Source organism: Lutra lutra, chromosome 3, assembly GCF_902655055.1.
Source record: "Lutra lutra chromosome 3, mLutLut1.2, whole genome shotgun sequence".
Taxonomy (NCBI): Eukaryota; Metazoa; Chordata; class Mammalia; order Carnivora; family Mustelidae; genus Lutra; species Lutra lutra.
The window spans coordinates 69,873,835-69,886,120 of NC_062280.1; the positions used below are offsets into that span (position 1 = coordinate 69,873,835).

At 39.1% G+C, this 12,286-nt stretch overlaps 1 protein-coding gene across 7 annotated transcripts in view; it reads left to right on the forward strand.

Annotated features, from left to right (window-relative positions):
* The window catches only part of RAPGEF4 (Rap guanine nucleotide exchange factor 4), a 291,866-nt gene that overhangs the window by 174,446 nt on the left and 105,134 nt on the right, over positions 1-12,286 (forward strand). Inside the window, exon 1 of one of the 7 annotated variants that reach the window (XM_047722183.1) lies at positions 8,280-8,374. The exons of the other annotated variants lie outside the window; for them this stretch is intronic. Coding sequence (XP_047578139.1) covers positions 8,330-8,374 — 45 coding nt within the window. The 5' untranslated portion in view covers positions 8,280-8,329. Of the gene's footprint in view, positions 1-8,279; positions 8,375-12,286 lie in introns of those variants that run through there. 7 annotated transcript variants of the gene reach the window in all.

Sequence of the window (12,286 nt, forward strand, 5' to 3'; positions counted from 1 at the left end):
AGAATATGAATTATATATTAACTGGAATCTTAATTTATTCAACAACCTGGAAGGGTTAATGGTGGACGAGTATATGGTGATTGATTTGAAGCGGTGCTTGGTGGCTCTCAGATGCGTCCCCTTTCATTATGTTCCTCTATTGCTGTACCCAAGTGGCAACATTACAGAATCATTACAGAATGTTCTGCTTTCCTTTTCCTGCTTTTGGTCCTGTGTCTGTGGACAGAGATACTGTCTTCATTCAATTCAGATTATTTCTGTATCCCTTTTCAGAGATCAAACTCTAGTTTTCCTTTTCTAGGGCCTCCTTTCCATAATGTTGGCTTCAAGGGCCTACTGAGATTTTGGCCCACTGTGGTACCACCACAAATTTGGGTTCCAGACCCATCAATGTCACTATGAATGTCATACTAAAATTTCACTTGACTTGGTTCGGCAGAGGATTTCAGTTCTAGGCTGTGGGACCTCACAAGCGACTTGGCTCCTTGAAACATCCTTGCCTCATCTTTAATTGTGGATATTAGTCGTGACCACCTAAGTGGCCATTATGAATATTGAATGGGATAATCTGTGGAAAGCATAGAGACTAGTTCAACAGAGCTCGTAAATGTTAAGACTATTACTGTAATTATTATCTTGTCAAGATTTGTATCATTTTCTCGAGATCTTTCCTCGTCTGAAAAATGTCCTTCCCTTTTATGAAGTAACTATCCTTCTCTCGTTTATGGTTTTCCTCGAAATACCTTTCTTCAATGAACCATTCCATTGATCTTTTGCCATTAAAAAAAATCTCTATATGTTAAACAAAGCTCTAGATAATCAGGTTCAAAGAAAGCCAAAGCTTAAAGTCTATGGTAACAGACTCATCCTGCCATGATTTTGGATACGGGTGTCCCAAAGCACTCCAAAACAAATAATACACGGATCACTAGCCAAGGAAAGAGGATAAAAGAGCCTGGTGCTTCCTCATCAAGGAACCATCAACGATGTGGAAGGCACACACAGAATGGCCAAGCCCTAGGAGGTCTAAAATGTTCTAGGCTTCAAAAGGAAGCTCTGTCTCTCTTAGGTCCCTCGTGACCTTTAGATTAGACCTCCCCACAGAGGGACAACAGGCACAATGTTCTGAGCAGAGGCCTACCAGCTGTCATCCTGAGGCTCACTTTGTAACAAAATAGGAATTTGAAATTTGCGGAAAGTTAGATATATTGAGTTGTTAGCATGTTGCCCTGTGAGATTTAGGAGGCAGGCCAGGATGTCTCCCCTATATTATTCATAGTATATGTTCATTTGTATTTGTTTGGGCCATTCATTCTATGTCAGATTCTTTAGCAAACAGAAAAGCACCCTCTTTCTCTCTCCGCAAATAGCATGGATGTAATATCACCATGAGCTATTAAGAAAGCTCTCCAATGCCATCAGTCAAAGTAAAGCAAATGAGATGAAAGACATTCGAGAATAGAGTTGAAGCTCTAGAAAGATAAAAAGAAGCCTAAGAGCCTTAAAGTGGGTGTTAATTGGAATTTTTCCTTTATAAGAGACAAGTTGTGTTATAATGATTTCTTTTATCCTTTACCTTCTTTAACTACACGCTGGGCAATCTTATATTCCCTTTATGTTTCTAAATAGCAATAATATGCTTGTGGACTGAAATAAAAGCACTTAGACTACTGTTTTAGTGTCCAAACAGCTTCTTTGTGGAGAGAATATATTCTCCTCTCCAGCTCCTATGCTTGATTTCGTTAATCACCATGTTTAACTTTTAACCAAATATGCAGGCATCAGTAAGTGGGGTTTAACTGCCTTGCCAGCTCTGTTTTATTTCCAGATGCAGCCTCACCTTACAAAAAAGGAAGTTTCTTTCTTGTCATAAATTGCACTTGTGTAGAAACAAATGGGCTGGCAGTTAACTTGCTACATTATTTTGTTTACTACTTACTGTAATTGATAGAGACATCATTTAACTTGATATGACACAGGATACTGGAACCTATAAACTAATGGGTAAAATATTAGAAAAATGACCATTGTGCCAATAAAGTAAGTAGACTATTTTGATAACATTATGAGTGTTTGGGGCTGTTGGTTGTACAAAAAAATTATTCTCTTTGGTCTGTTCCAGTTGTGTTTTTTCCATCTTCTGTATATGCCCTATCAGATGACCATGTTTAACACGGAAGCTAAAAATCACAATTACAAGAAAGCTTCATAGTTGAATGTTACAGTGGCCCTTTGGCAAAATGAGCTAGTCTATGATTTTCTGATAATTCTGTAGATTTTGTTCCTATTGTGCTTCATCCTTTTGACAGACGATTGCTATGGAGTTACGTAGTTTTAGAAGTTTATCCTTTTCTTCCTCAATGTAGAAGGAGCCAGAAAATAGGCTCAGGAAGATATTACAAAATAATCCCATTTCCATATTTATAAACATCTGGTTTCCAAAAGGATCATTTAAAGTCCCCATTTTTTTAAGGCAGTTATAGCACTGACAGTGTGATTAGTGAGGTTCCTACTAAGTGTGGAAGAGTACTTTCCCATCCTAAAACACTAGTCGATCCAGCAATTCAGTTATGGAAAAAGCCCAAGTGTCCATGGACTGATGAATGCATAAAGAAGATATGGTGTGTGTATACACACACACACACACACACACACACGTACACATGAGCTGGAATATTACTCAGCTGTAAAAGGGAATGAAATCTTGCTGTTTGCAACATGGTTGGAGCTAAAGAGTATAATAACTAAAACAAATCAGTCAGAGAAAGACAAATGTGATTTCACTCGTATGTAGAATTTAAAAAACAAAAGAAATAAAGGGAAAAAGAGAGAGAGAGACCAAAAAACAGACTCAACTTCTAAAGAAAAACTGATGAGTTCCAGAGGGGAGGTGAGTGCAAGGATGGGTCAAAGAGGTAATGGGGACTGAGGAGGGCACTGGCTGTGATGAGCACCAGATATTGTATGGAAGTGTTGAATCCCTATATTGTACTCCTGAAACTAACATTACACTGCATGTTAACTATCTGGAATTTGAGTAAAAAACTTATAATCAATTCAGAGCTCTAAGGTTTCCTAAGCACTGGAAGAACTGGGTGCTACCAATTAGTAATGAGCAAGCTTGGGAGTCTTGTAAAACCATTTGGTAAGTCTTATTTTAAGATGACTTAAATCAGCAGTTTGTCAAACCTTTTAAAAATCTTTGGTCATTTATATAAAGAAGAATTTTTAGAAATTATTATAAAGACACAGACTTTAAATGGCAGATGGGGAGGAAATAATTTACACAGCTGGAAAGTTCTCATTAAGGAAAGGACAATAGGAGAATAAGAAGAGAGTAACTATTAGTGTCAAAATGTTAGGAACATTAGGCACTTCTAGGGAATATAGCAACATTTATTGCTGCTCTTTTTTAAGGTTAAAGAAAACAAATTAAAACATTTCCCACCTATTAAATAACAATATCTTCTTTTATAATTATGCACTGGCTATGATTCTGGGCCAGATAAAGGAAACGGAAATTTTGCATCCTCAAACAAACAAAATAAAAAAAACTTAGTGAAACCCATAAAAACCCTGTAAAACCTTTTAACTCCAGCTTTAGAACACCTACTGAATTCAAACCAACAGTTTCTGGGAAACAGTTCTTAAAATCCTGCTTTTAAAACATGATTGATAACACATCCAGAGCTTATCAAGACATCTTGGCCGGAGTTCACAGGTTTACACCCCGCGGCTGATCCCGTCTTCTCCAGCTCAAGAATTGTTAGCTAGGAGTGCTCTTCCAGTGCGTCTGTAACCGGCCGCGGGGTTACAGAACCCGAGGGGAACCCGAGAACCTCAATAGACAAGGGCAAACCAACCAAATGGGAAGGACAGAAAAATCCTAAGCCTGCTCATTTTGCTTTTTTTGTTGTTTTGTTTTGTTTTTGAATTTTATTTCTTTTCAGTGTTCCAAAATTCATTGTTTATGTAGCACATCCAGTGCTCCACGCAATACGTGCCCTCCACAATACGCACCAGGATACAAAATCAATGTAGAGAAGTCAGTTGCTTTCTCATTTTGCTTTTAAAGGACACACTGCTTACAGCCCAGGTGAAGATTAGATTTGGCAGTGTTGCTGGCTCGGTCCCTCCCGGTGCGTGGAGTGTAAACAGTCATTTCTTGAGCTGGCCTATGGGAACATACAGCTGGGTGAGCCCACACTTACCCCACCCCACCTCCTGGAGAACACCAGCGACTTCATGTCGAAGGTGCCAAGGACAACATGAGCTCTCGGTCTCTGAAGAAATGTTTGTTTTTGTGTTTGTGAGTTATGTATTTTATAGGGCAGAATGCCCTTGCTGAGTCTCTTCCTGCTTTTTTGTTCCATCTGTTCCTCTGCTCTGTTACAAAGCTGACGGTGCCATCTCTCTCTCTCTCTCTCTAGCTCCTGCAGTGGTACAGTGATTGAATTTTTTTTTTTAAAGATTTTATTTATCTATTTGACAGAGAGAAATCACAAGTAGGCAGAGAGGCAGGCAGAGAGAGAGGAGGAAGCAGGCTCCCTGCTGAGCAGAAAGCCCTATGCGGGGCTCGAACCCAGGACCTGGGATCATGACCTGAGCCGAAGGCAGCGGCTCAACCCAGGCGCCCCTGATTGAATTTTTAAGATGAGGCATAGTTGCCCTTAATCTAAATTGTGAATAGTAAATGTGGGTAACAGCCTAAAAACCTCATCCCTCTGGTATCAGTTAAGCCATGTGTTTGTTGCATCTGAATGTTACCGGCAGTGTTCCCAAGACCTGTTTACTGTGAGTTTGGGGGGTGACATGGCACATATTGGGCTGTCCTGGGGTGCTGGTTCGTTAGTATGTTTTAGAATTACTTTCCTGAGATTATGAATTACACTTGCTGATTATGTCAGTGCTCTCCTTTCGGTTTCTCTACAGTTTTTAGGTTTTTTTTTTTTTTTTTTTTTTTTAACGGAGTAGAACTTTTCACTGTCGCAATGCTGATGGTTTTCTAGGATTGCATGAGTTTTTCCTTGTTTTACCCAGCTGGGGGCCCGTACCTCCTCTCAGGCTTCTGTGTAATCAGAATTTGACTTCCGTGAAATACCATGGAGAACGCAGGAGTGCTTAATTGTTAAAAATAGTGATAATAGAAGAAATGAGATTCCCCCGTCTCCCTAGCCAACAGCTTCTCCCCTGCTCTCTTGAAAAAATGACACGGTCTTGAGATGAGGCCTCTCCCTACAGGGCCCTGCTGCTGAGAATTAGTTCCACTAGGTAGCAGGGGCAAGGAACACAATGTCATGTTAATGGTAATGTACGAGAGTGCTGATTTCAAAGTCATGGGAGAGTAGATTGCTGTCTCCAGAAATATTTTATCCTGTGCTGCAGGCAATTATGCTCATCACCAGTAACTTTGGGCTGCTGGCATGTTATTTCAATTGACGGTGAGAATAAATTAGATGGTATCGTTTATGTTTGATGTATCTGAATTTTTATTGTTCTTGTGTTGAGAAATTGGAACCAAATTATTTGCAAAGTATGTCTTCTGTTTAGGAGAGCAATCTGTAGCGTTCTCAGGTTGGATAAATTAATAGAGTGACTAGGTGTCATTTAGGATTTGGTTTCTTTTCTAATAACAGTTCTGTGTCAGATAGCCTCCCCTGAGTCCATAGATATTAAAATATCCTGTGGTCATTCTCTTTACCTTTCAAAAAAATTACTTTGAAGATAGGTAAGTGATAGAGATGAACATATTCACATACATATATAAACACATACATAGGTATGTATGTAGGCATATATATGTTTTCATTCTTCAAAATTTCCAGAAAATGAAATGATAAAACCATCTTTGCTAATATGATCTGGCATTGTTCAGAATTCTTATTGCCAGTTTTTTTAAATGTTTAAACTCTGTTCACTTGAATTTAGCTTTATTTTTTATTTTCCTTCAAAGAATGACTCAAAAATACCCACAGAAACATGCCATCTGTTTGGTTGAAAATCTTTAATTTAACAAACATGTGGTGATCGATCCCAAGCCCCTTGTGGGGCCACGAAAATAAAGAAAGATTGGTTGTTTCCTTCAAGGAGTTAGAGCCCCTGGACAGAGGCAGACATGTGAACACAAGCGTGTAAGGACAAGTCATGGGCACACGTGGTTGGGAGAGTGTGGTACAAGCAGTTGAGCTTCGGAGTTCTTCAGCTGAGTTACAGTCCCAACTCTGCCATTTACTCATCCCGGGAAGGTGGACACGGTAGTTAAGCTTACTCCTCCCGTTCCCTCTACAGAGCGGAAGTGACCATAGTGTCTTACCCCAGGGGGCTTCCAGAAGGACTAATGAAAAGATTTATCCTAAGTGCTTAGCCAATGCTAAGTACCTGGTATGTACTCTGAGGAAACACCTGGGGGAGTCTGTGGGATTCTCCTTGGGGAGATGGAGAGGGGTTCAGAGCAGGCCTCGCAGAAGCAGCAATGCCTGTGTGCACTCCTGATGGAAAGGAGACGTTACCCAGGTGAAAGGGAAAGGATATTCCAGGCCAAAAGCATAGCATAAATAAAGGAACAGAGTACAAGAATTTTCTCTTTCAAGGCTAATTTCATCAGATCTAAAATAAAAAAACTTTTCATTATTTTAAAAACTATACTTTGTAGGATCCTTTTCAAGGTTCTCAAAACCCGGCTTCCAAGCTCCGGTATTTTGGGAACCTAACAAAACATCGTATTTTTTTTTTACTCTAAAACTTGATCTTTTAAAATATGTAGATGGGGAATTAGTTTGAATTCGTTTTCCCCCTATTTGTACCTCCCAGTACCATGCCTTCTTTTTTAAAAATGACAGATCTAGATTGCTAATGTCCTTAGAGCCCATTGGTCACTCGGACCTCCAGCTCCTTTCTGCTTAATTGCCCAGTCAGTGCTCCCACATTTCTGTGGTTCTCTTTTGTTCATCCCACCTTGCCCCCTGCCCCATGCACATACACCCTTCTCTTGAGTGGATCTCTCTGAAGGGCTTTCCATTGAATTTTGTCTTTATACCTTTTTCACTTGTTGAGGTCATTTTAAATTTTATTCCACTTCTCCTAAGGGCCAGCCATCCCCACCCAGTTGGGTATCATTGTCAAAATTATTAAGAATGCTTTTGAGTCCATTTTCAAGGCATTAATAAGGATGTTAAATCTAGCAGCATTCTGCAGAGGACCTAACCTTGTGGAATTTAATTTGTTTGTGTTAATTTATTTGCATACATCATAAAATTATCCCATCTGGACATGAAAAAATAACATAGGAAAGCATACCATGAAAATACTGGGTAAAACAAGTGCTAAGTCACTAAATTAATGTGATGCCTTTCACTTACTTGTAACATGAGGGAAAAGGAAGGTGATAATTTTTTATCTCAGAAAACATTGGTATGACTGAATTAGTACTTAGTCATTGTTTTAGTCTGTGTCCCCAAAAGTGCGTAAGTTTCTGTCCCTGACACATGATAGCCTGCTACAGGACACAAGTACGTCCCTTACCTCCATGACCTGGTTTCCTCATCAAGAACATGGTGATCCCTGACCTACCACAGTAAAAGAATTGTTGGGAGATCAAATAAGATAAGGCAGGCGGAAAATTCCAAAACTCCATAGCACTCAAATCTAAAACAGATTAAGTTTCCCTGGAGTTTGGTTCTAAACAAGATCACACCCTTGTCTGTAGTCTCAGCCCCCATCTCTCCAACCTGGATAGGGGATCCCTGAGGTTGTCAGTAGGTTCTGGTTTGTTTTTGCTTTGTTTTTTTAAGATTTTATTTGTTCACATATTCATTAATTAATTAATTTATTTAGGGAGTGCAATAGGGGAGGGGGAGAGGGGAAGAGAGGATCCCAGGCAAACTTCACCCTGAGTATAGAGATCCAAGCAGGGCTCCATCTCACAACCCTGAAATCATGACCCAAGCTGAAATCACAGGTGGGACGCCCAACCAACTGAGCCATCCAGGCACCCCGAGGGGAGCTTGGGTTCTGGGGAAGCATTATAGAGGTCCTCTTGAATCCTGTTAGGACTTAGTCCAATGCTCAGTTCTAGGAAGACTTCAGGATGCCAAATGGAAAGTCATTCATTTTAATGTCCATATAATTTGGCTCAGCCAGGAGGATGAAAAATTCCCATGTCACACCAAGTGCTCACTCAGTGCTGTAACTTGATAGCCCAGTTCCAAACAAAGCGAGGAAACCACACCCAGAGTTGACTACAAAGATGGACCAGGATAGACTAAGAACAGGAAAATAAAGATAAGCTGGAGAAGAGGCCTGGCCTGTTTGGGGGACACAGCAGAGCATCATGGATGTTTTCACGACCGCCTATCCTGGACCTTCTAGTTTTAGGGTATGTGAGGTTTTTAAATATGTTTCACCAATTCTTCTGCTCAAAGTATCAAAGCATTGCAATGTACAACTGCCTCGTAAAGGAATTTGCAATATAAATGCAGAAATAGCTCTGTTATTCAACAAGAAATTATTTTAAGTGACTGAAACAGGTAATGGTGGGTCTTCTGCCCGACCCCCCCCTTCCGTTAGGCTTTGTGTTTTCTCTCAGAGCTGGCTGGTTTATTCAGAAAAACACTTGGGCTCCCTCTGGTGGCCATCCCGGTGTTTCTGCACGTCTAACCTGAGAGCTGAAGTTTTAGTTGCGTGGCATGAAATGTTTGGATGAAAGTCAAAGTGGAAATATGAATAGTAAATATTATTTTCTTTTGTAAGATGACTAGCACTTGGAAGCCTCCAAATTAGTCAAAGTATCCAATTCATGCACTCATCCATTTATGTCTCCTCATCCAATATGTGTGATGTTGTTGAAACTTGACTTTCTTAAAAAAAAAAGAGGTATCTGGTCTGTAAGTCCATAGAAAGATACTGAGTGCCAATCCTGTACATCAAACAGATTTTCCCAAGAAGTGATTCTATTAGGTAGCAAGTTTTTGTAGAATGCTGCCTGTGTATTAGACCAACATTAGTCTTTGTGGGGGCCAATATGCAACTTACCATTTTGAAAAACTATGAACACACTCTTTTTTAGCGGTTAGTAATATTATATTATTTTTTTCACCTTTAAATCATATTCCTGCTCTGGGCGCCTGGGTGGCTCAGTGGGTTAAGCCACTGCCTTCGGCTCAGTCATGATCTCAGGGTCCTGGGATCGAGTCCCGCATCGGGCTCTCTGCTCAGCAGGGAGCCTGCTTCCCTCTCTCTCTCTCTCTGCCTGCCTCTCTGTCTACTTGTGATCTCTGTCAAATAAATAAAATCTTTAAAAAAAAAATCATATTCCTGCTCTGTTCACGCCACAGAATTTTATCCTATTGTAATATTTTTTTGTTCCAGACAAGTTTACTTTTTAATTGTCTCAATGTGTTAGTTAATATACAGATTCAACCATGGTAACAAAGGCTCACGTGTAACAGTGTCTTAAAATAAGAAGATAATTTTTCTTCATATCAACTGTCCCAGTGTGAGCTGTCCCGGATTAAAAGGCACCTCCATGTTGTAATGCATTTTTATGACTGAAAGTTTCTTATTGATTACCCTCTTACACTTTCATGTATCAAAAAGAAGTATATACTTTTAAATTTTAGGGTTTTGAAATTTCTTATGACTCCAATTATCTATTAAAATTTTTCTTCTGGCTAGAGTTATGACAGTAGTTGTACACAACTGTCAAAACTAAATATTTTTTATATTTTCATAAACAATTATTAAATATTAAGGTAAATTATTATTGGAAATGCTTCATTGAATGACTTGGATGCGTTTTTAAAAACGAGTTCGTTATCTATCTGCAATAAATTTAACTAATTGTGTTCTTCGTCATGGAGATTATATATGTAGCACTGGGAAAGCTCATTCATATAAATCAGTAGATGAAAAGGAAATAGTTTTACATAGCAAGGTCACTGAATTCTTTGACTCCTAGGCAGCTAGTGTGGTACCTCCTGGAGAGAGAGATGGTGGGGTAGTCACAGGAGGGCTGTGGGAAGTGTTGCATTCTGGATGGACTTTGAAAATAAGAGTGATGGATTAACCACGAGTAGAGAGAGAAGGAGAGGAGTTAAGGATGACTTCAGAGTTTAGGGTCTGACCATGTGGAAGTATGCAGTCACCAACAACTCCAACAGGGAAAGCTGAGGATAGAGGGGTCATGGAGACCCAGTTTGAAACTCACTGTCACTAGAAAGCATCCAGGATTATAGGTGGGCTTTTGTTGTGTCCCTCTGTCCAGTCAATAGTTACTGATAATAAACATCAGAGAGTGAAAATGAGATTAGATGTTGAGTATTTATACTGAGTAACCTGTGCCTGGGGCATGAATAAAATTAGAATGTATCTTAAAAAAATAAAAATAATGAGGCAAAAATTAGTAAGGGTTTTATTAAATTCATCTTGCCCCCTCTGTTATATTTTGTAGATATTAGGAGAATTTATGTGTGTAAGTAAACTCTGTGTACAACAGCATACATCACCTTTCAAATTAATAAAATGTTGATTTATGGGCTATATCAAGTACAAATAGTAAATGAATCAAGCTAACAAAGCATCGCTTAATAGACATCCTCAGGGACCTAATATAATGAATAGATAGAGGGATGTTATTTGTAACTGAGCCCACAAATTATTTCTATGTGAATCAGTGATTTTAAATGGCTATGGCCTGCTTGAAACAATTTGTTTTCTTAATTAGTTTAATCATTCTCTTTTTATAGTTTCTTATACTACTAAATGAGTTAATAACCCCCTTTTTCTTAAATAAATTAATCTTTCCAGTCTAACCACAAATATCCAATTACTAAAGCTTGAAGGATTGAAATAATGCCATAATAGGAGGAAAATCCTTTTAAAATCAACTAACATTTAGTAAGTGCCTACTATGTGCCATGTAGGTACATGCTTTGGCTCTATAGAAATGAAATCCAATAAAACTAATTCTTGACTTCAAAAACCAAAACAGCCCAACAGCCTAAACAGCCTAAACAGCTTAGGAGAGAAATAGGTAAACGTAATTATATTAAAATGGAGTACAGAGAGAGATGGGAGTTAAGGCTAAAATCCTCTGAGCATTGTAAGAGCCATGTCACTGGAACACAAAGGGTTTCCGAGAAAATGTTTCATTATTCACCCCCCAACATTCTCCCTCTTCACAAGAATATAGTTACTAAATTACCGTGTAACTCCAGACTAGGTGAACTACAGGTAACAGAAATCCACATCAAGCCACCTCAAAAATAAACAACAGGGCAAGTTGAGGACTCACATCCCCAGTCCATGAGAGGCACAAGTGTGGAGCTGGCCCTCTGCTAATAGAAGCCAAGGGCTCTACTTCTTTCTGCTTCCCCCCCAAGCCTGGAAACATGGCCTCCACTGGTCCCTAGTTCTTCCCCCGCAGCTACATTTAGAAAACCTTGGAGAAAGACGCTGACCGATCTGGTAGTGTAGGTGAGGCAGCCCTTTCACCCCAACTCTGGGCAGTGTGGGTGAGATACCACTGTGGACTCAGGTCTGAAGATGGGGTGAAGGTCTGTGCCCAGAAGAAGAGGGAACAGGAAATGGTAGCTGTTCACCTCTCCTTCTAAGAGAGGCATATTCAGCTGACTGCTAAGAAATCAGTCCTCTTCCTCTAGTGTACTCAGATAACAACATAATGCAATCAATATCTCATTTGGGGTTAGTCTTCATCCCTTGTTTATGAAGAAATAGGACAGAAGCACTTACGAGAATAATGTTGACATCACATCTTGCAATAGCTTTGATTGCAATGAGCATTGTGCTTTAGAAATTCCATGCATTCCATTCAGTCAGAAGCATAATTTCTTTTTCACTGTCTTCTTAACATGTATGATGTGGAAATTAACAAGATTTGATCTTGTTAAGTCTTTTGAGCTACTTAGATGTGGGTTCTGAACCAGTAGATGACATAAGCAATCCCATTCGTCCTAGAATATTACAGGGATTCTTCCTTTTTTTTTTTAACCTATTTGATTTTAAGTCTTCAAATCCTATGAGCCAAATTTACATTCAGATGACTCATTGAGGCTTCTATTGTGTGCCTAAAAGGAAATGTTTATGCCAAGAGTCTCAAATGAAGTCTAGTGAAACAGTGAATTTTTTAAATAATGGTTATCTTTCACTGATCATAAATGTAATAATGCTTATGTTGAATATTTGGAAACATAAAAGTATTTTTAAAAATCTCCCATAGATGCCACCAGCCAGAGCTCTGTGTGTTTCTATTTTTAACATACAGAAACAA